The sequence below is a fragment of the Myxocyprinus asiaticus genome, chromosome 19 (assembly GCF_019703515.2).
Source record: "Myxocyprinus asiaticus isolate MX2 ecotype Aquarium Trade chromosome 19, UBuf_Myxa_2, whole genome shotgun sequence".
Classification (NCBI taxonomy): domain Eukaryota; kingdom Metazoa; phylum Chordata; class Actinopteri; order Cypriniformes; family Catostomidae; genus Myxocyprinus; species Myxocyprinus asiaticus.
In genome coordinates, this window is record NC_059362.1 from 33,525,745 (window position 1) to 33,547,566 (window position 21,822).

The 21,822-nt window shown below is 39.7% G+C and overlaps 1 protein-coding gene across 5 annotated transcripts in view; it reads right to left on the bottom strand.

Annotated features, from left to right (window-relative positions):
- LOC127456657 (nucleoprotein TPR-like) overlaps positions 1-21,590 on the bottom strand; it is a 28,457-nt gene extending 6,867 nt beyond the window's left edge. For 3 of the 5 annotated variants that reach the window (XM_051725089.1, XM_051725087.1, XM_051725086.1), the window contains exons 1-40: positions 21,343-21,585; positions 21,013-21,117; positions 19,642-19,715; positions 19,426-19,522; positions 19,193-19,296; positions 18,846-19,010; positions 17,883-17,975; positions 17,703-17,783; positions 17,443-17,530; positions 17,202-17,342; positions 16,882-16,979; positions 15,482-15,679; positions 15,271-15,378; positions 14,470-14,699; positions 14,224-14,387; positions 13,977-14,119; positions 12,307-12,455; positions 12,029-12,191; positions 11,794-11,928; positions 11,361-11,501; positions 11,102-11,258; positions 10,664-10,830; positions 10,108-10,260; positions 9,299-9,619; positions 8,780-8,967; positions 8,327-8,474; positions 8,085-8,222; positions 6,845-6,976; positions 6,601-6,731; positions 5,230-5,440; positions 5,007-5,153; positions 4,691-4,889; positions 4,300-4,496; positions 4,140-4,213; positions 3,809-4,005; positions 3,403-3,702; positions 2,888-3,030; positions 2,473-2,553; positions 1,099-1,311; positions 580-702 (exon numbers count right to left, since the gene is read on the bottom strand). In XM_051725089.1, the coding sequence (XP_051581049.1) occupies positions 580-702; positions 1,099-1,311; positions 2,473-2,553; positions 2,888-3,030; positions 3,403-3,702; positions 3,809-4,005; positions 4,140-4,213; positions 4,300-4,496; positions 4,691-4,889; positions 5,007-5,153; positions 5,230-5,440; positions 6,601-6,731; positions 6,845-6,976; positions 8,085-8,222; positions 8,327-8,474; positions 8,780-8,967; positions 9,299-9,619; positions 10,108-10,260; positions 10,664-10,830; positions 11,102-11,258; positions 11,361-11,501; positions 11,794-11,928; positions 12,029-12,191; positions 12,307-12,455; positions 13,977-14,119; positions 14,224-14,387; positions 14,470-14,699; positions 15,271-15,378; positions 15,482-15,679; positions 16,882-16,979; positions 17,202-17,342; positions 17,443-17,530; positions 17,703-17,783; positions 17,883-17,975; positions 18,846-19,010; positions 19,193-19,296; positions 19,426-19,522; positions 19,642-19,715; positions 21,013-21,117; positions 21,343-21,493 (6,048 nt within the window). In that variant the 5' untranslated portion in view covers positions 21,494-21,585. Of the gene's footprint in view, positions 1-579; positions 703-1,098; positions 1,312-2,472; positions 2,554-2,887; positions 3,031-3,402; positions 3,703-3,808; positions 4,006-4,139; positions 4,214-4,299; positions 4,497-4,690; positions 4,890-5,006; positions 5,154-5,229; positions 5,441-6,600; positions 6,732-6,844; positions 6,977-8,084; positions 8,223-8,326; positions 8,475-8,779; positions 8,968-9,298; positions 9,620-10,107; positions 10,261-10,663; positions 10,831-11,101; positions 11,259-11,360; positions 11,502-11,793; positions 11,929-12,028; positions 12,192-12,306; positions 12,456-13,976; positions 14,120-14,223; positions 14,388-14,469; positions 14,700-15,270; positions 15,379-15,481; positions 15,680-16,881; positions 16,980-17,201; positions 17,343-17,442; positions 17,531-17,702; positions 17,784-17,882; positions 17,976-18,845; positions 19,011-19,192; positions 19,297-19,425; positions 19,523-19,641; positions 19,716-21,012; positions 21,118-21,342 lie in introns of all 5 variants that reach the window. The other 2 variants (XR_007899871.1, XM_051725085.1) reach the window with 2 other exon arrangements.
- Positions 21,591-21,822: the final 232 nt, after the last annotated feature.

Consider the following 21,822-nt stretch of genomic DNA (forward strand, 5'->3'; position numbering starts at 1 on the left):
TTTACCTGTTTGTAGGCTATATTGATTTACTTTCATTTCTTTTAATGTTTATATATGTCTTGTTCACTGCAAAATGTGTGCTTGATATTTCTCAATTGCTTGACAACTTGTGCCTCCATAACATTGTTGTTCATGCACAGATATAAATGATATCTGCTGAAACAGAATGTGTCAGAAAAACAAAGGGATCCGGTTAACAACATATTCCACAGTTAATGTAGCCTACATATTCAGCTTCATCTGGCAAGAAAAAAAAATAAAATAAAAATAATATAATTAATAGTAATGATGATAATAATAATTACTATTATTATTTTATTAATAGGCCTTTACAAGGCATATTTTATATATAGAAATATACATGTATTGGAGGTACATTTGAAAATTGAGTTTTCATTTAGCTTTAAAGCATTTCCGGTTTAAGCCCCAACCACATCCGGTTCTATCCCAATACAGATGCAGATAATTTTGCCATAGCAACAGATACAGTTACAGATATTGGCTTCCCTGCACACCCTAGTCCAAACATGGGCGTTCATGCAGTACGCTTGGGTTTGAAATGTGTTTGCGTAGGTGTACTTCTGTGTCATCTCCCTCGTAGCCATCATTGCCATCTCTGCTGTCTTCTCCCTCTTCTCCAATACCACCATCCTCCTCCTCATCATCATCTTCCTCTTCTTCCTCATCCTCTTCTTCATAATCCTGAGGTGAAAAAAAAAAGTTAAACTAATACCATTCATGAAGGAAGCTTCTCTCAGTTTATTTAATTTTATAAAAGAGGTCAGAGATGTAATTTTGCATATGTCTTTTTGAATACTAAGCTACCAGTAAAAAGTTCGGACATACCTACTATGTGAACAACTATAAAATAAAAAAAAAAAAGAAGTATAGGATGTATGTAGAGGCAAACAAAAAAAAAAAAAAAAAAAACTTCAAAACTATCTTTAGCTACTTAAAAGTAGCAGTCCTCTGCCATAGATATATAAAAACCTTTTTATCTAAAGGTTAAGATTAGAAGAAACTAATATCAGTCAAGTGTGTCCAAATATCTGACCAGCAGTGTATATTAAAACAAACCACTGTGGCATGGTCATATACCTGCTCTTCTTCCTCCTGCTCCTCCTCCTCCGATTCTTCTTCATGGTCTTCCTCGCTGTCTGTGTCACTAACGATGACTATGATTTGTTGATCGGGCCCCTCCGGGCTTCGATGGGTCTCAGAGGGCTGGAGCAGAAGTCGATCCCCAGGGACAGACTGAGATGGTCCAGGCTCCTCATCCATCACCTCCAAAGTAGAGTAGCTCTCCAACTCCTTCACACAGATACACAAAACAGATTCTATTGGTTTAATACTTGCCTGGTCTTCTACTTTCTGAATTACCCTTTAAAGGCCGATTTATACTTCTGCATCAAACCTACGACTTGAGCGTTTTACCTTGACGTGCACCTCTCCAAAAATGTAACCACGCGTAGTGTCAACACAGACCACAACATCTGTGATTGGTCCACTTTGTAACATGCGACTGTCCTCCAGGATGACAAAGATGATATGAGGTAGCATCACTTTTTCTCCAAAATGATTTTAAGATCTATGCATCGTACCCACTAATCATGATCATGTCATACTTGAACTTGTTTTTTGGTTTCGTTTTTTTTTAAGAGCATCAGCTTTTTTAATATTCTGTTTATGTTACATGAAGTTACATGCAAAAATGCGACAAAGTCACATATGTTTTCAACGTATAAACTGCTTTTTCCTCTGGGTTTTTCCTCATATATATATATATATATATATATATATATATGGTATGTGACAATAATTGTTGTATTCTACTCTAGACCTTTCCAATCTGTATGTTTTGACTGTATGTTTGACAGTACAGTATTGTGTAGTTATAAAAACAGAACACTAACTTGTCAGCTAATTAAAAAATACCTGTTAGAATTATATTGCCTATATACATAGTTAAGTCCAGCTTCTAAGCTTTAATACCACACTAATTTTGTGTTGGTTAAGCAGAAGTTATTTTTTTAATTTAATGATTTTTTTTTTTTTCAGCACGGAGCCAAGTATGCCAAAATATGTATTTATTATTAAGCCACTCAAAAGCAAGCATACAGTACATTCCTGATTTATTTTCTCTGCATGGCAGGCAACATGTATACTAAATACTGTATGTACCTAAATACTACATACGTTGATGAACTCGTTTTAATGCTACAATAATTTAATAAACACTTCTGAATTCACAAATTACATTGCCTTTTTTATTTATGAAATGTACAGTTATTTCAGCATTTTCTCCCAGTCTACTAACACTTGGCTGTGTACTCACAGAAAAATTCACACACCAACACAGAACTATAAATGCAAACCACCGCGTTGGCCACTACACAGAGCCTACGGCATAGGTTTGACAAAAGTATAAACCAGCCTTAAGAGACAGAAAAGGACTTTTCAAACTGCCCTTACCTGACCAGCATCAGGGGCCTCCTGGCTCTCCCCTGGTACAACACTCTCAGCCTCTGTGCTGTCCTCACCCAGCATCTCTTCCTGCAACAGATGAAAACATCATCCGTGCTACGCCTGCCATAAAAACTCCCAAAAGCACAGCACACCACAAGTAGCCTAATGCAAATCTCAACATGGGTAAAGAGTGTTTTTAAAATTAAATACTAATAATTTATTTGCCAAAACCAGGTAGATCTGTATATGTTCTGGATGTTTTGTTAAATATTATAATACTGTGATTTCACCTGATTTTGATAACCTATTCTTGTTTTTATTTTTTGTCGAGTTATATTCATATTATGAAAAAACCTCACACATCCTAAATGTTATCCTTTATTTAAATAAAGGTTGGGGAAAAAAAGTGATGAAGGCACACCTCCAATCCCACTCTATGGATGCAAACCCTCTTGCAAATGGGACCATCATTGGGCTCATCCTGCGACTGCGTGTCTGCAGACATGCTCTCTTGCTCCTCTTCACGGGGGCGTTTGGTAAATGCACTACTAGGAGAAGCTGCCACTGCAGGAAAAGGACACACACATGTTAATGATCTGGGCTTGTCTGTAGAGTGCAGTTTGCTTGGGTGCAACTGTTTAAAGGGATAGTTTACTCAAATTAAAATTGTCATCATTCAATCACCCTTATGTTGTTTCAAAACCACATAACTTTCATCCATGTAATACAAAAAGAGATGTCAGCCTCAGAGACCATTTCCCCTCGCCCCCCAATTAAAATGTAAGTGAATGCTGAATGATGCCATTGTTCTGTCAAACATCTCCTTTTGTGTTCCATAGAAAAAAGTAACTAACTTGGGGTTGGAACAACATAAGGGTCAGCAAATGGGTGGATCATTTTTGAGCGAACGATCCTTTAATTGATAATTGACATTACCTGCACTAGCACTGCTAGTGCTAGCAGTGGCACTCCAGAGGCTTGTGGATGTAGATAGAGGCCTATCTAACTGTGAGGCTGGTATCATAACAGCAGCTGTTGACTCCTGATTGGATGGTTCAGCAAGGTGCTGGGTTTGCTGCTGGGTAGGCTGGATGAATGCAGTGGCTTGGCTCTGTTGAACATTCAGCAAAGGTTGTGCCATCGTAGTTTGAACATTAGGGCTGGTTGACCGCACTGAACCGCTGGCACTGCCGTACACAGTCACATGCTCTAGTGGGCCCTCAGATGACTGCATAACTGTGAAGGGAAAGATTAATAGATTTGTTTTTAAATATTTTTTCCTCTTGATCTTCCAGAAAGATTACCCTGAACAAATGTAAATCCAGCACTGTTCAATTCTCACCTTCCTGGCTCTCCACTTGTGTGGTGGGCATGACTGTAGCAGTCGGTGTAGGGGTGGGCATGGGGGCAGGAGTGATCATTGGTTTGATGCTGGCTCTTGGGGTGGATTTGTTCCCTGGGATGGCTGGAGGTTTGCTGGGGGTTGCCGCCAATGGTGTAGGCTTTATGTTAGCAGTTGGAGGTTCTGAAGTGCTTGCACTATATCAAAGAAAAAATGAGACAGTTTTAAGATAATAAAAACTTATTCAGGATCAGTATTTAATTAATTCTCATGACTTTTCCAGGCCTGGAAATCAGGTGCAGGTGAATGTTATATTGCAACAATAACATACCTTCCTCTGTCTGCCACTGGTGTGGTCTTCAAAGAGATCTGTCGCTGCTCAGTTGTCCTCTGCTGTTCCTGGGTCTGAAGACAGAGGAAAAAAAACTAGATAAACACCCAAGTATTTGAAGTTGTTTAGCTGTGAGTTTGCACTTGCAAGACCTTGTTACCTTGCTGGAGCCCTGCTCCGGAGGCTCGTCCCTCTGCTCTCCATGTCTCTCCTGCTGCTCACGGAGTTCTCGCAGCTCTCTCTCCTGTCTGCTCAGACGCCCCTCATACTGAGACTTCAGAGCGCTCACCCGTACCTCCAGTTCCTCTTTTTGTTGCTTCAGCTCCTCATTTTCCATCTGGAGCTGACCCTTTACATCTGTCAGCAGGGGTCAAAGCGTCATAACACAAAGTAAATGTGAAATGTGCAAAAGAACAATATATGAACCTCAGTGTCCAACCATCCAATACAAAAATATTTTTGTCAAAAAATATTTCTTCCTGTCTCAAAACACAAAGGATTAGAAAACAAATCACTCTCCAAACAAAACATCAGATTGGGGTTATTCTTACTAGAAAGCTGGCTGATTTTCTGCTTGGCCATTACTATGGCCTTCTTGGTCCTCTCCTCCTTTTCTGCCAGCTGCTGTTTGAGTCGCTCCTCCTGAGAGGATTTGTCCTGAAGCTCCTGTCTGAGGCGAATTAGCTCTCCCTGCAGACGAGAGGCTTGTTCCTGTGCACTACGTGCCTCCGTTTCCCTCTCGCCAACAGTCTGCACATCACACAACAGAAATACAACAGAATTATTAAAGAGCACAAATAAGATCATTAGAAATTAGGGCAATTATTTGATAAGCAGTTCAGATATTCATCCAGGAAATGCACACACTCTATTGAGATTCTCCAGCTGGCCTTCAAGTTCCCTTGTCCTGTTCTCTGACTGGCTTAGGGACTCTCTGAGGCCCTGAAGTTCCTGAGCTGATTCCTGTTGGGCCTCCTGATCCTGAGCTGGTGCTGAGGCTGCTGCAGCTACCATCTGCACAAAAAACAAATCAAATCAAGCTCTTGTTGTGAATTCACAATTTTCTTAGCAATAACAAGTGATTTCTCACCTTGTCATGTTCAACCTTAAGCTCCTCATACTGGGTTTTATAACGTCGGCCAATCTTCTTGACCTGTGTGATAGTTTTGATTTTCTCCTGGATGTCCAGATTTTTGGCCTCCATGTCCTTCTTTAAACTGTCTCTCTCCACCATTACCTTTCCCAGGGTCTCCCTGAGGTTCTGCACCTGAGACTGCAGCATAGTCAATGAGCCACTGCTCCTGAAGCAAGCAAGAAAACAAATGTTTAAGCACTTGAAATTTCAACAGAAATATCCAGTGCAGGCAGAAGAACAAAAAAAAAAAAAAAGTTTGACATGAGCATTGGCATAGAAAGGGTTCTTTTCAAAGCCTCTCAAACCATTCATAATCTGGGGGGAAAAGACAATCTTGACTCTTCCCTAACATTAAGCTCAAATTGGTTCTTTTGTTAAGGCTGTGTTCTTTCACCTTCGTAACATTTCTCATCATGATGGCACCACAGATGGCTGCCTCAGTGTGGAGCTCCTCAGTTCTTTTGTCGTTTTTGTTTGTTTGTCCTGTGTTTAGTAAACTTTTTCCAGTCAGTTTTAACAGAGACGGATTGCTGAACATTCGACAGCATGTACCAGACAATCTTTTCCCGGTTTTTAAATATTCAGACGTTTTGCTAGACATTTTAGTTGGAGGCGCAGCTCTGCTGTTCAAGAGACGCAGGCGAGGGAGACGAGCCGCTGCGCTGGTCAAACTCCGTCGGCACGGATTTCGAACAGCGCTGCCGAGTATTCACTTAGCGAATCTCCGCTCTCTTCTACATCTCCTCACCTGCACAAACAAGGACTTTTCAACCTCTGCTGCCTTGTGCTTCACAGAAACCTGGCTGAGTGAAGCCATTCCGGACAGCGCGGTACATCTGCCAGGCTTTCAGCTGTTCAGAGCGGATCGCATCGCGGAGTTAACGGGGAAAACGAGAGGCAGTGGAACATGCTTTTATATCAATAAAAGTTGGTGTAAAGATGTAATAACATTAAAGAGATGTGCTGTCCTAATTTGGAAGCGCTCTTTATTAACTGTAAGCCTTTCTACTCGCCACGGGAGTTTTCCTCGTTTATTCTGGTGAGTGTGTATATCGCACCAAACGTGTGTTTGAACACAGCGCTGCAATAGCTGGCTGATCAAATCACAGACATGGAACAATACCCGGACTCAGTTATTATTATTATTGGGGATTTTAACAAAGCAAATCTCACACGTGAACCGCCCAAATACAAACAGCACATCAAATCAAATCACTTTATTGTCACACTTTATTGTATATGTTCTTTTTGTTTTGTTTTCATTCTACTGTAGAGCAACCTTAAGCTGAGTGAAAGTCACTTGATAAAACATTATTATTCTCCAACCTGGTAGCCTCAGTTTTGAGTCGGCCTGTCTCCTCTGTGAGCTGCTGAATGCGTTTGAGGTGTCCCTCCCTCTCAGAACGCAGGCGCTTGTACTCCTCTGGGTCAGTGTCTTTCTGCTGGCTCACCAGTTGCTGCACACAGAAAGAGAAAAAACAAATGGTCAAGATCCAGGAATCATCAGAAATGACAATTACATTTTTTTTTCCATACGAAGGCAACACCACTCAAAGTGTAAAGATCTGACCTGAGTGCGAGCTTTCCAGCGTTTGATGTCCTCTTCCAGAAGCTTTTTCTCTGCCTGCAACATGCCACTCTTCTCACTCAGCTCTGCACTGGACTCTTGCATAGGCAAGATATCTGACTCCAATTTACACACCTGTGAATCAAAACACACCATTAATACTGCCTATATGGAAAAATCCAATAGCATGTCCCAACCAGACACAACTGTCAAGACATTTTCTCAGTTGTTGATTTCTATTTATGTAACGCTGGGTAGCTCTGCCCACAGTGAAATCTCAGTAGTTGCGCCAAGTAAGGATGAAATGTTAGTGTTGATTTACTCTAACTTGACTCCACAAGAAAGCCTCTTAGTGATGCAAACTCATGCGAAAAAGGTGAGACAAATCACAGAACATGTTTTTCGGGGATTTAAAAAAAAAAAAGCACCCATTTCAAGCTATTTTAAATGATTTTAGTATAGCCCTTCAGCGTAAACTCTCCATTCCTATCAGATGCAATACCACTGTGCACACGCCTGGGTTTCCGCTAAGACATTTATGGTCCGGGAGTTATAAAGTTCAGCGGACAAACTGGAAAAAATCCGGTCATCTCATTTGTTTATTTTGCACTGTAATGCGATGGACTATGCACAATATGCAATATAATAATGACACAATCAAGTCAAATGAAAAAAATTAAAGCTGCTTTTCCATAATAAAAAAAAAAAAGCTTCTTTGAAGCTTGAGAAGCCTGGTGTCATTCTCCTCCAGAAGACGGCAACGCAATGCTGTGTAATGCGACTCTGAAGTGAGAAGCTCCTCACTGTGGGCATGCAAGACAGTAAAAACGCAGGCTGCTTTTGCCATTGTGCAGAATACGTGGATTAGGGCTTCACAAGCTCTCAGGAAAGTTTAAACCTCCGTGGCTGCAAAGTGCTGTCATCATTGGGATGGCTTCTCGCTGTACACTTTTGGCAACGACTAAAGGGGTTGCTGATGCTTCGTGTTAATATTTTCACCGGACATGGTGTCCGACAATTTTGGACATTAGCACGTTTAGCGGCAAATGGAAACTGTGGCACACACTGCTATAGCCAATCTCGAATCAAGCTTACATTTAAACCCCCCCACCCCCCTTCAAAAACAAACTAAAATTACAGATCTGCATGAATCACAAAGGTGACCCATCTTGGTTTCAGAACAGCAAATTTCACTGAGCAGTTTGCATCCCTGCTTTATGTAAGTTGATCAGCTTAGTCTTGCCTTGGTCTGTGTCTCCTGCAGCTCCTGCTGCAGTTTTTCTTTCTCCTCTCTCAGCATCTTATTGGTCTCCATAAGCACGTTCATGGTTTCAGTCTTCTTCATCAGCTCATCATGCTGTGCCAGAGTCTTTGCAGTCACCTTTAGACAAATAATAATGTTCCTAAAGGGAAGGTTCTAACAATTCTTGGTGTAATAAGAACCATTTACTACCAAAACTGTTGTAGTAGGTTCTCCATGCTAACCTGCATCCTCCCTCTCTCTGCACTCTGACTCTCCTGTAGGTCCTTCAGCTCTCGCTCCAGATGCTCCACTCTCAGCCTGTGTCTCAGACTCTCCCCCTGAACCACCTCAAACCGAGATTCTGCGATCTCCTTCTCCCGTCGCACAAACCTGCAAATGAATGGACAAAAACTGGCAATGAGATATTGCTCAAGAATGAGGAAGCTAAAAAAAAATAAATAAAAAAATCTCAAAAAGGAAGCATGGGTGAAAAAAGTTAATTGACTTCAAATGTATCATTTCTACCCATATCCTGTGTTTTGCCATTAGTTTATCACCTTTTCCTATCATTTCTACTTTATCATTTCCATTTTATCTTTTCTTTCCCTCCTTTATTACGCATTTTCTATGTGAAATCACTGAAATCATAACAAAGGAGACGGGGTAGAGCTGGAGACTAGAGGACAGAAATTCACCTGAGGATCTCAAGGAGCTGCTCCTGAGACTTGCCCTCCTCAGTCAGAGAGATGTTGAGTGGACTCTCATTAGCTGCTTGCTGCAGCTGACTGGCCATCTGTCCACTCAGACTCTGAATCTGCTCATGAAGGAGAGCATTCTGCTTTTGCAGATCCTCACAACGAGACACTAACTTACGCTGCTCTTCCTGATGTGGAGAGAGAGAAACTATTTAAAATTAAATTCAACTTAACTATCAAAATTAACTTTAAAAAGGAGACCGCAATAGGACTGCTGCAATAACAAAACCTTTGAATAATCCATTTTATTCCCTTAAGAGAAACTAAAAGGCATTAAACCCAAACACAAAACTACAAGAAAAAAAAAAAAATGATATCTGAAAATTTCAGCAATTCAAAATATACTGACAGCCCTAGTTATAAAAAAAAAAAGAAAAAACAACAAAAAAAAAAAACAATTAGACAATTACATTTCTTTATTTGTCTGGCAGATGTTTGTTTTAGCATTAGAGTGTGTACCTTGAGAATCTTCTCTTGTTCCTCCCAGGAGATGCGAGCCTCCAGAAGCTGTGCACTGGTGCTCTGAGCTTTTTCCTCCAGCTGTTGTCGGAGAAGAACTGCCTGCTGAGCCTGAGCTTTGGCTGCCTGAAGGGCCTCTACATCAGCCACATGCATCAACATCTCCCTCTCATACTTATCCTGCGCCTCAGCTGCCAGCTTGGCCTGTTCCTGACTGTCCAGGATAGCTTGCTGCTCTTGGGCTGTGGCAACAGCGGCTCTATCCAGTGCGTTCTGATGCTCTGCCTGCAGGCTACTCAGAGATTTCCTCAGCTCGCTCAACTACAGGATAATGGACCAAGACACAAGAGCGGTTAAGAGTCAAATTTTGCCTTTAAAAAGACAAAACTATCCTCTTAAAATTGGTAAAAGTGACATATTGTGGATAACAGGATTTCTCTTTTGAAGTTGTAAACAATGTGTTATGTTAACATTGCCTGCCAACATAAACACCTAGTTTCAGTTTTCATGGAATTGGTCCATCCTGATGAACTACATTAGTATGCAGAGGTTAGCCCATTGTAACAGAGGTTATTTACATGAAGTCTTAAAAGGTACAATAGCCCAAAAAAATAATTTCCTGTTTAATTCTAAGGGACCGAGAACAAGTAACATTCAGTAAAATTAAATCTCAGGTTTCTTGATGCAAGAAACCCTGATATAATTGGACTTCAAGAAAAAAAAAAAACAATGCTTGAAAAAGTGTAGAATATGGCCCCTTCAAATCTGAAAGGTCAAAGACCTTTTTTGAGGAGATAGGAATTCATTACCTGCTGCTCCACAGCAGACACAGCTCTGTTGTTCTCCTCCTGCAAATGCTGCTTCTCCTTGTCCACTTCCAGAAGTTTCTGCTCCAGCTGTTTGTATCGCTCCTGAGCCGCCTCCACCTGGGTTTCAACAGATGCGCACACCTGCTCAGTCACCTGAGAGAGGAGAGAGATGGAGAGAGAGAGCATAAACTTATGTAATTATTAAAAGACATCAGAACAATAAAAATTGACCCCCCTTTACTTAAAAATTCCCAGTCTGATTTTGTACAACTGACCAGAGCACATTATCCAAAAGAAAAAAACTGTTTATCATAATCTTTCAATAAAATAATATTAACCAATAATATCATTAGCTTAACATTTTACCCCCTCCTGTCCCAATTAAATCCTAATGGATTAAATGTCTCAACCTACATAATTTTTCAGAGTATTCTGTTCCACTCTGAAACACTTCACATAACGGAAGTTAAATGATTTGCGAGTGCCATTTCAATTGTCTAATTCAGTATATACATTTTTATTATGGGAAAGCATCATATGCAGCATTCTTCCTCACCTGTTTCTCTTTATCCAGAGATTCCTCCAGGCTAAGACTCATGGCCTTGTACTGTTCCATACTGGCAGTGGTGTTTTTCAGGCGCTCAGCCAGCTCTTCTGCCCTGCTCTGAGCTTGCTTCAGCTGGGCACACAGAGCCTCCATGTCTCCATCACTGCTATGCAGGCCTAGAGAGTGCAAATGTTCTTTTAGAAAAAGCATCATTCACCCAACACTGTTCTGTCACTCACAGCTTAATAAAGTTGGTAATCCAAGTTAAACTTTGTCAAATAACTTAAAGTAACTTAAGTGAACTGCTTTACATTCATGGAGCATCTGAGGAGTGTGCTAGTTAACCAGAAAGCTTAGCAGATTTCCACAGAATGTGAAGACCCGTCATTCACAAAATTCTATGCATTCCATAGCAAGTCTGGATTCCATGTGGGTCAAGCCTCTCACCTGTGTGTGTGGTGGGGGACGCTAGCCGACTCTCACCACTGCTCATCTGCAGCCTCAGGTTGTTGAGCTCCTGTTGGGCAGCACTCAGTTGTTCTCTGTTCCTCTGGTGCTGGGCTGTCTGTGTGTCCAGCTGCCTTTTAGCATCCATCAACTCTATCTGTGTGCAAGAAGGATGCAAGATAGAGAGCAGAATCATGAGCCAAGAAACAGAAGAAAGAGGTGAGGAGAAATAAGACAGAAAGAGAGATGGGGTGCTTACGTCTTGACTGCGTGCCAGCAGGTGCTTCTGTTCCACCTCATTCTCAAGTCTCTTTTGAAGCTGAGTGATCTCTCTCTCCTGCTTCTCAATCTGGGCATTCAGCCGGTGCCTAGTCTCCGTCTCAGAGCGCTCTAGAATTGACTGCATAATACATTTGCAAACACAATCATTAAAAGGTGAAGTGTGTAATTTCTATGGCAATATCACCAACAGAATGCCCTTTTCCATTTTTAAAAAGTGTGCCAGACCCACAACTGAGAAGTGGCAGGACTTCCACAATAGTCGATAGTTGTGACATCCATTATCAAAGCATTTTGAGTTGGTAAATGGACAGCTGGCTTTACTTATGTTCAATGAACCAGAATTTAGAAGACATATCAGATGTTTCATCTGTACCACATTTTTGGAGTGATTTCATAACAGCGCTTGTTACCTGCATTGATTTGAGGTTGGTCATCAGCATATTCTGGCCGAGCTGTTGAGCTTGGCTGGACTCTTTCTCCTGGGTCAGTCTGGTCTCAATCATCTTCAACATGTCTCTTTCTTTACGCAGGTTCCCTGCCTCAGACTGACACAGACATCTATGTGATTCATTTGAATTCAGACTGAACAAAGAATAATTAGGATGCCAAAACACCACTACACAACTGATAGAACGTTACACACACCTCGGCAATGGTGAGTTTCTCTGCTGCTGCTCTCATGTCCTGGGTGAGGGTCTGTATGGTCTGTTCGCTCTTCTGAATGGCTGCAGCCTGTTTCTGATTCTTCTCATTCAGAGAGGCAATCTCCTTACGGTAGCCCTCTACATTATCCTGGAGCATCTCATACCTGACACACACACACACATAAAACATTTATAATAAAATCACACAAGCAAGAAAGATTCTATATGCGAGACAAATTTAAGAGGACCAAAGGAATAGTCTGATATCGCAGGACAAACCGTTTGGAGGTGAATTCCAGCTGTGTGGAGATCTTGGTGTTTTCAGAGCGCAGTTCGGTTACTTGATCCTGTAGCTTCTCACTTTGCTCTGTCAGGGCCTTCTCAGATTCATTTTTTTCCTTCTTGTAGGCCACAAAGACTTCCTGAAGCTGCTCACACACACAAAACACCTTTGATTATACTTTAATGCTCCACAGAGAAAATTCTAACTCGCATAACTGGAAGGTCACTACTTGATATCACCTATCAATAATGAGATCTTGCAATTAGTCTCACTGCATCTGTAACCCTTTTTCCGCTGTGACTACAACAGATTACAATCTGCTCTCAAGGGTCAATAACCCTCAGCACATATTTTACATATTCTAGCCCAAGTGCCATACCAAGCCAAAGTAAATATTTTGCTTACATGCAAAAACAGTTCTTAGAACACAAATGTTCTAAGGCATAAAGCAAGTTAATCTTTCTTTAATGTTCTGTGTAAGTATTCTTTTCAGTATTCTGTACAGAAAAATTAAAGACTCTATAAAGATACTTTGTATAGCTGTATGTTATTAATGCCATAATACCAGTAAGGCTGTCAAATTTAAATTCAAAATTTGAATATTCGTCGAATTTAAGATAAAAATGCACATTCAAATGCTAAAACTGTGCATTTGAATTTTGGATGTGTGTCAAGCACTGACAATGTTTTCAGACCAGTCACATTCTTGTGCTACAAAAGGCTTTATGCAGTACAACAAATACTAATACTAAATAATTTGAACAGAAAGCAGGTGTCTCAAGACACACTTTAAAAGGCTGAAGACTTTTTAACTTAACACAAAATCTAAAAAACACAGCACTCCTGCACATGACGCTAAATCCGAAACGTGTCAAAATGGACAAAAACGTCTGTGTAGCACATGTTTACATATATGGACACATAAGCATTCAGTGTGAACAGCCCCTTAAGTGGTGGTCTTTGGTCACTGCATCCTGCTCTCTTATCAGCGTTTCTCAGATTATACAATGGGTTTTTAAACGCTTTCAGGAAAGGAGTTTTATTTAAAATTAAATGTATGTTTCTCGAGATCCTCACGTTCTGTTATATTCTGTTGTGATACATCTTTTTAAACAGCCCAAGCCTGGGGTCAGAGTTTAAGTTCCCTGTCTGGGAATATTACTACCGTACATACATCTGTAATAAATGAAAAGCCTGTGGTATCGCCGTTTTACTGAAGCTTGAGTCTGGGGTAGTACTGTGGCACCAGTGCAACACCATGTTGAAATAGAACTATCTTTTGAAGCTTTTTCCTCCACTTGTTTTACTTTTAACTCAACATTTGAGAACATGAACTAGCTAAAACTTTATTTTTTTTATCTAATTTCAATTTATTTTGTTTTTTATTTTATGCATTAGTTTAAAATGGAATGCACTTTAACAGCCAAGAATGTACAGTACTTTGCAAAAATCTAAAAGTGCTGTTTGACTTATGTTTTTGTTGCACCCTCTTGTGGACTAAGGAAGCAACGTCAATTTCAAAATCTGGTGCCTTTAAAATTGTATTTTAATTTGCATTTTGGTAATATTTCAAATAAAACATTTAATTTAGTTTCTCAGCCCTGTTGAAAGCCCTAAATACCAGCGATAAATGCTTCCAGTAGAAGTCCAGCTCTCATTGGCATACCTGCTTTAGGGCAGCCTTGGCCTCTACTGACTCTGTGGATTCAATTGCTGTGGTAACCAGTCCTGTAGGAGTAACGGCAGTGGGTGTGACGGCTGGAGATCGGCGGGGGGTGGAGGTCAGCATAAGCTCCTCAGTAATAGCACCTGTTACAGTAATATTTGTTTACACAATTTGGGCCAATAAACGTGATACTTTCCCATCAAAATGTCTCATAAGGCAGAGAGACAAGAATGCTGCCTGAACTCACCCAGCTGCGGGTAGGCGACTCCAGTAGCCTGGGTCAGAAGCATGCGGAACATGTCCCTCTGTTGCACAACGGCATCGACCTTCTGTAGGTCCTGAGCTCTCTTTTCCTTCAACTGCTCCATCTCATGCTGCAGCTCCTCTAGATACCGCTCCACCTCACTGTGTCTGAACAAAAACATTCAACATTTTGCTCTCTCCATCTAACCCAAACCATTTGGAATCTAAAATTAGATTTTTCCACACTTACTTCATGGTATCTCCCTCCAACTCATCCATCTCCTTAGCCTCGCTGAGGTCTCTGAGGGCCACTAGGAGACGCTGGTTCTGCTGCTGCAGCTCTTCAACACCGCGGAAGGTAACCAGGTGCTGAGAGATCACCTCAGAAGTGCTGCTTACATCTTCTGAACACACTTCATCCTCCTCACGCATCACATGGTTCCCACGTGCCTCCTCCAGCTCAATCAGGAGGACCCGGACCTGAGACAACGTTAAAAGCAAACGTAAATAAGTGTAAATAAGTGTAAACAAGATTTTTAATTGAAACAATGCATTACTATGAAGCTATTCACACCTGGAACACACATTCACCCAATGGCAAACTGAAGATTTTTCTTCTTCCATAAGTAGGCATTGTTTGTTCCTCCAGCAAGTTAGAAAATTAAGGTATATTTGAAAGTGATTAGCTAATTTCACAAACATCTACATTTTTGCCATTGTGAGACATAATATACAACATTCTTGTCTCTATTCTGGCTATTTACACGTGCCCCCTTTTTGAACATCGATTTGCCATATCAACATATGTGTGTTACAGAAGTATATTCTCATACCTTGCCTTTGTATATTTTCATAGCCTTTGCATTTAAAAAAAAATATTAAATAAAAAGAGCAGTCAGAAGATGCCAATAAATAAATTGATTAATTTCTTGATTTTTTGGTAGTTAATGCCTAAAACATTCAATTCCTTTTAAGGAAAAAAAAAATTGTTTCACTTTTTTCGTGTGACAAGGTCTTAAAATGCGCAGAAGAGTTTACCATTAAGCCTCACCTGTTGAGCCATATCAGCCAGCTGCACCTCAAACCTCTGGTTGTCTCTCTCCAGCACAGAGGAACGTTTGTTGGCTTCATCTGCTTCTTTCTGCAAGCGGTGGACCTCCTGAAAAATCCAAGAATAGTCATTTTTAAATCAGCAACTTATCAGACTATTTTGGCTGTGTGACATGCAGTAAAGCTTTTTTTTATTCTGTGAGGATCCTCACCAAGACAGCTTGCTCTAGTTTAGCAGAAAGACTGGAAACAGACTTCTGCATGCGCTCACTCTCCTCTCTCTGCCTCTTCAGGAAGGGTGCCTTGGCATCCATCTCCTGCACAATGTCATCCAGGTACTTGTGCAGTCGTTTGTTCTCTAGCTTCTCCCGCTGCAGCTGTTCTTGCCCCTCAACATATGCTGAATAGATCTACAAAAACAGACAGAGACCATCTAAGCCTCTTGTATTTTGCTCTTCATAGCTTTAAGGAATAGTGAAAAATTTTCCAAAAATGAAAATTCTCTCATCATTTACTCACCCTTGTGTCATTTCAGATGTGTGTAACTTTATCTGCAGAACACAAAGATTTTTAGAAGAATATCTCAGCTCTGTAGGTCCATACAATGCAAGTTAATGGGTCCAAAACACTGAAACTCAAAAAAGCATAAAGATAATCCATATGACTCCAGTGGATTAATACTTCCTTTAATGTCTTCTGAATGATCCAATACATTTTGGGAGAGAACAGACCAAAATGTAATTCCTTTTTCAATGTACAACTTGCCATTGCAGTCTCAAGGCACAGTCATGATTTCAAGCTCAATTACACTTCCTAGTGCTTGACGCATGTAATCGAGCTTGAAATCATGATTGCCAAGGGACTGCAGATGTCAAGATTTATAGTGAAAATGTAGTTATTTTTAGGTCTGTTCTCACCCAAAACTGGTTGGATCGCTTCTGAAGACATGGATTAAACCACTGAAGATATATGGATTAGTTTTATGCTGCCTTTTGTTTTGAACCCCATTCACTTGCATTGTATGGACCTACAGAGCTGAGATATTCTTCTAAAAATCTTAATTTGTGGTCTGCAGAAGAAAGAAAGTCACACACATCTAGGATAACATGAGGATGAGTAAATAAGAGAATTTTCATTTTTGGGAGAACAATTCCTTTAAACTTAGGTTTTGACGTGTTTTTAGCTACCATTTCTGATCATTTTCTACATGCATAATATTCAAGTTCATTGACCAACATATTTCCAAACTCCTATCCAAAAATGTATACTTTAAAAGGTGAAGTGGGTCATTTCTGAGCAAATAGCAGATTAAAAAAAAACAATAAATAAAAAAAAATAAAACAACAACAAAAAAAAAACAGTTTACAAAAAGATTTCCCCGCAATTTCTATTTCTACTGCTATATCAGGCTGGCCGGAATGTGCAAATAAACAGCAATATTTTGAACACAGAGGTAACATGTTTCATGGGAATGTACTCTGCATATTACGCTGGGATAGGTCAAGTATATTGACATCGAAACAACATACAAACACCACCTTTAATAACATCTATAGTTTTTAATAAAAAATAACTTATACACTTGCATTACACAATAAGAGTGGCTTAGTACCTCTGTGAGTTTCATGCCTGGTTTTATGATTTTGGCGATTACAGCTGCGGTGGGGGACATGGTAGTCACCTGCTCCTCTGTGAGAACTGAAGCAGCACCTGCAACAACCAGAGTCAACTCCATTGACATTCTCTAATAAGTCATAAGCCACTGCACAGAGAACTAACAGTGTACAATCAGAAAAAAATTAGAAAGTCATAAACACATCCTAAAACCAACATATTCACAAAGACTATTTCCAGCCACACTTTTAACCAAAAGTAAACTGCAGCAGCAGTGATTTCAGTCAGAAAGTCAGGTGATAAACTGCCAATTCTAACCTCTGTGTTTGGTGTCAGACAATAGCTCATTTGCATTGTCCAGCTCTTTCTCCTGGCTACTGATTTTCTCTTTCAGTTCAGCGATTTCCTTATCCTTACAACTCTCCAGCTCTGCCATCTTCACTTCCAGGTCTTTATGTGCTGTCCACAGTAAACAGGACATTACCATTAACACACACAAAATTAAAATAAAAAAAAAAAAAACACTATCATCAAACATCCAAAGAGTCAAGTCTCTTACCTTCTCCAGCCTCTTTAAGCAGCTTATTAAGTTCCTCCACAGCTCTATTGAGCTCCTCACTCTTGGCCTCGGCATCAGCTGCTGCTCCCTGTCATTTATCAGCACGAAGGTCAAAGGATTACTTCTTAGCAATACCATTTTTAAGAAATAAATGTCTTTTACAACTACATTATGAAACGTTCTATCCTAAAGAAAACTGCATTCCTTCACTCATGCATCTTCATTCTCCTAAGACAAGAGTTTAGACAAATTAAACTTACCTTATACAAATTTGAGATCTTGATGTTTGCATTGAGTTCATTGCTGAACTTCTCCTCCAAACTGGCTTGCAGTTCCTTTGCCTAAAAAGAAAATGTCCAGCAGAATATGAAGAATTCTGAAACACCATCCCTCTGCTGTTGAAATCTGCATCAAAGCACAGACCACTAGCAGTGTCTCACCTCTCTCAGCTTGGTACACATCTCCTCTGCTTGCCTCTGAAGGCTCTCATTGGACACCTTCAGACTGGTCACCTGATCTTGGAGTCGAGTAATCTAAACAGGCATGCAGATTAACATGTGGACTAACAATTTAAATATACGTTCCATAGCAGCTCAGTTAATAAATTGATAACAATTAGTATGCATGTCACAAAACATCGATATATCGATTATAGATCAGCACGTTATTTTTTCAATATATTAACATTAGCCGAAATTTCAATTAGAAAACTTATTTGGTGTTTTCAAATTCACTCAGTTGGCCTTGTTACATGTAGTCTGGCGTAATAGCGTTGGGAGACCACCAGAGGGTGTTATAGCATTTACTGAGAAGCAGACATGGCACAGATACAGTATCATAAACGAGGAAGCATCGATAATGTTTGAAACTGGTGTAACTGCGCAAAAAGAACGATTAGAAATTATGCAATTTCTCAGTATGTAGGTTTGAATAGGTTTCATTCAAAAAGTCAAATTACAAAGACATACTTGTTACTGAAAATACATTGTGTAGGCTATATAAAAGATACCTATACTCAATATATCCAGTGTTGTCTAGTGTAAATCATATTTGTGCCTTGATAATGATTTGAGTCTAATTTAATGGAAAACTATGTAAGTTATGCGAGTAACTTCTTAGAAAATAATTGTTTCGAATTTTAGAACACGCCATGTCATCAGTCAGACGCGTCTGGTGTGCGACCCCCTTCAATTTACCCTGCCGCTCACACTTTACCAGAGTTGTGTTGAGAAAAATGTCTGAAGAGACAAGACTATTGTGTAACGAGAAGCCATATTTATATCTGAAAAAAACGCAATATATATTGATAATCACAGGGAAAATTTTCTGATTATTGATGCGTGAAAAAAGGTATAGATCCCAAGTCTTATAATTAGTTAACCCATGAGAGGCTCATGTAGTACCTCATCCTCCTTGTTGTTAAGAGAGCACTGCAGCTCCAGGATCTCACTGCCCCTCTGCCGGGAGAGAGACAGCAGCTCTTCACTCTTGGCCTTAAGTTCAGTGTTCAGCCAGGTCACTTGACTTTGGAGTAGATCTTTCTCCTGTTCCATTCGCTTCTCTTTATACTGAATGATAAACACAGTGTCAGCACATCAAAACCCAGTATTAAAAGTCTGGTATAAAAATGTCAGCCTGTATTAAAAATGTGCAAAGCTCAAATTCTGGCAAGAAGAGTTGAAATGAAATTGAGGACTTCCAATTAATGCATCTACCTAGAATGATAAATAAATATATGTTCATTTCTTACCTTGACCGAGACCTCAGAGGCTTCTGACTTATCCAATTTGAGCTGAAGCTGCATCTTCTCTGCATTGACCTCTGCCAATCTATCACTAAGGTGCTTCAAATCCTCTTAAAAATTTAGTACAATTCTATGTGAGCAAACAATGCCAAAGAAAACCGCACCTTCTGTATAACTTCTTTGTAATGCAGATTCTTTAGATTTTAATGCTTATGATAGAACTTATTTAAACCATATACCACTCTGGTTTCCCATCTCCTGGGATCTTCTTTCCAAGGTCCGCACAAGCTCTTTCTTCTCCAACTCAAGCTCATCTTTGGCTTTAGAAAGTTCATTCTGCATAAATAGGGTACAGTAACACTTTTCTTTAACATCACATGATTCAGTACTGATGGACACAGAATTTCTCCTCATTCAAAACATTAATGCACAATGAAAAGATGATCCTTTGATACCTGTTGTGATTCCAGTTTAGTGTATGAGGACTCTTGCTCCTTGTTTTTCTCCCGTAGATGTTTAAGCTCATCGGCTGTGAAAAGAGTACAAATAAAAATTAATTCCAATACATTCCAGTATTCTTTATTTTTTATGCACTGGGGGCCAAAAGTTTGGAATAAAGTACAGATTTTTTTGTTTTAGAAGGAAATTGGTACTTTAATTCACCAAGTGGCATTCGACCAAGTATAGTCAGTACATTACTGATGTAAAAAACAGCACCATCACTATTTGAAAAAAGTCACTTTTGATCAAATCTAGACAGCAGCCATCACTCCAACACCTTATCCTTGAGTAATCATGCTAAATTGATAATTGGGTACCAGAAAATCACTGGCCATTACATCAAACATAGCTATTTGAAGCTTTTTGGTTCATTAAATGAAGCTTAACAATGTCTTTGTGTTTGTTTTTGAGTTGCCACAGTATGCAATAGACTGGCATGTCTTAAGGTCAATATTTGGTCAAAAATGGCGCAAAAAAAAAAAAAAAAAAAAGCTTTCTCTAGAAACTCGTCAGTGTTTTGAGGAATGAAGGCAATACAATGCTTGAAATTGCCAAAAAACTGAAGATTTCATACAAAGGTGTACACTACACTCTTCAAAGACAAAAGACAACTGTCTCTAACAAGAACAGAAAGAGATGTGGAAGGCCAGATGTACAACTAAACAAGAGGATAAGTACATCAGAGTCTCTAGTTTGAGAAATAGATGCCTCACATGAGCTCAACTGACAGCTTCATTGAATTCTACCTGCTCAACACCAGTTTCATGTACAACAGTAAAGAGAAGACTCAGGGATGCAGGCGTTATGGGAAGAATTGCAAAGAAAAAGCCACTTTTGAAACAGAAAAACAAAAAGAAAAGGTTAGAGTGGGCAAAGAAACACAGACATTGGACAACAGATAATTGGAAAAGAGTGTTATGGATCTTAACCCCATTGAGCTTTAGTGGGATCAGCTAGACTGTAAGGTGCGGGAGAAGTGCCCGACAAGACAGCCACATCTATGGCAAGTGCTACAGGAAGAGTTCTGGACAAACTGACAACTAGAATGCCAAGGATCTGCAAAGCTGTCATTGCTGCACGTGGAGAATTTTTTGATGAGAACTCTTTGAAGTCATTTTTTTCAAATTGTAATAGTAATTTTTCACGTTATTAATGTCCTGACAATACATTGTGATCAGTTGAATGCCACTTTGGTGAATAAAAGTACCAATATCTTTCCATAAGTGCAAAATCTTTACATTATTCCAAACTTTTGTCCCCCATTGTGTGTGTGTGTGTGTGTGTGTGTGTGTGTATAAAAAACGATTTGATTCCCATGTGCTTACCCAGTTTGCAGTACTCTTCTTTTAGTATCTGGTGCTCTTTAGTCTGGGACAAGAACTGAGCTTGGCTCTCTGCTAACTTTTTCTCGATGTCAAAATACTGTTGTTCTATACGAAACACGAAAAGATAGTCTAATCAGGACATAAAAACCTCCATATAAGTTTACGCTTATAAATGGAAATAGAAAATATTTCTAATAACATTTACTCTAAGATGTAACTCCAACAAGCAAGCGAGTTAACAAATGTAGCAAGTGTACGGTTACATTTAACTAGAAATATAACTGTTTTATATTAAACTACTGTCGTGACTATAAAACAACATAACCTTACCACTGTCCACTCGATAATGCTCCTGGTGTGCCTTCAGACAATCAATTTCACATTGCTGTTCGGAAATATACTTTTCCAATTTAGTCAAAGCAGTTTTTTGTAGTTTAGATATCTCAGACCTTTCCAATATTTGCTGCAACACGGCCGCCATTTTTTCGTTCCAACGGCTCCTCCTCTTCCGGTTAAGAGGGCGGCAAATGCTTCGCGGGTTCGTTTTGTGTCTTATTTAACAGTACAATAAATCAATGGTCAAATAATTAGTTTATTGAAATCAAAAGACCATAATATTAAGCAATTTCTGTAAAAAGATTAAAAATATGCCTTGGAGTTATCACAAACGACTGTGATTGGTCCAGCCTAACAGCGCGAAAAGTAACAGGTACCATCTGGCGTCATAGTGCTGAAGCGACGTTCATGCATTTGAAAAGTCTCTTTCAAGGCAAGTCCTTCCACTCGGCGGCCATCTTTGGACGGGCAGCT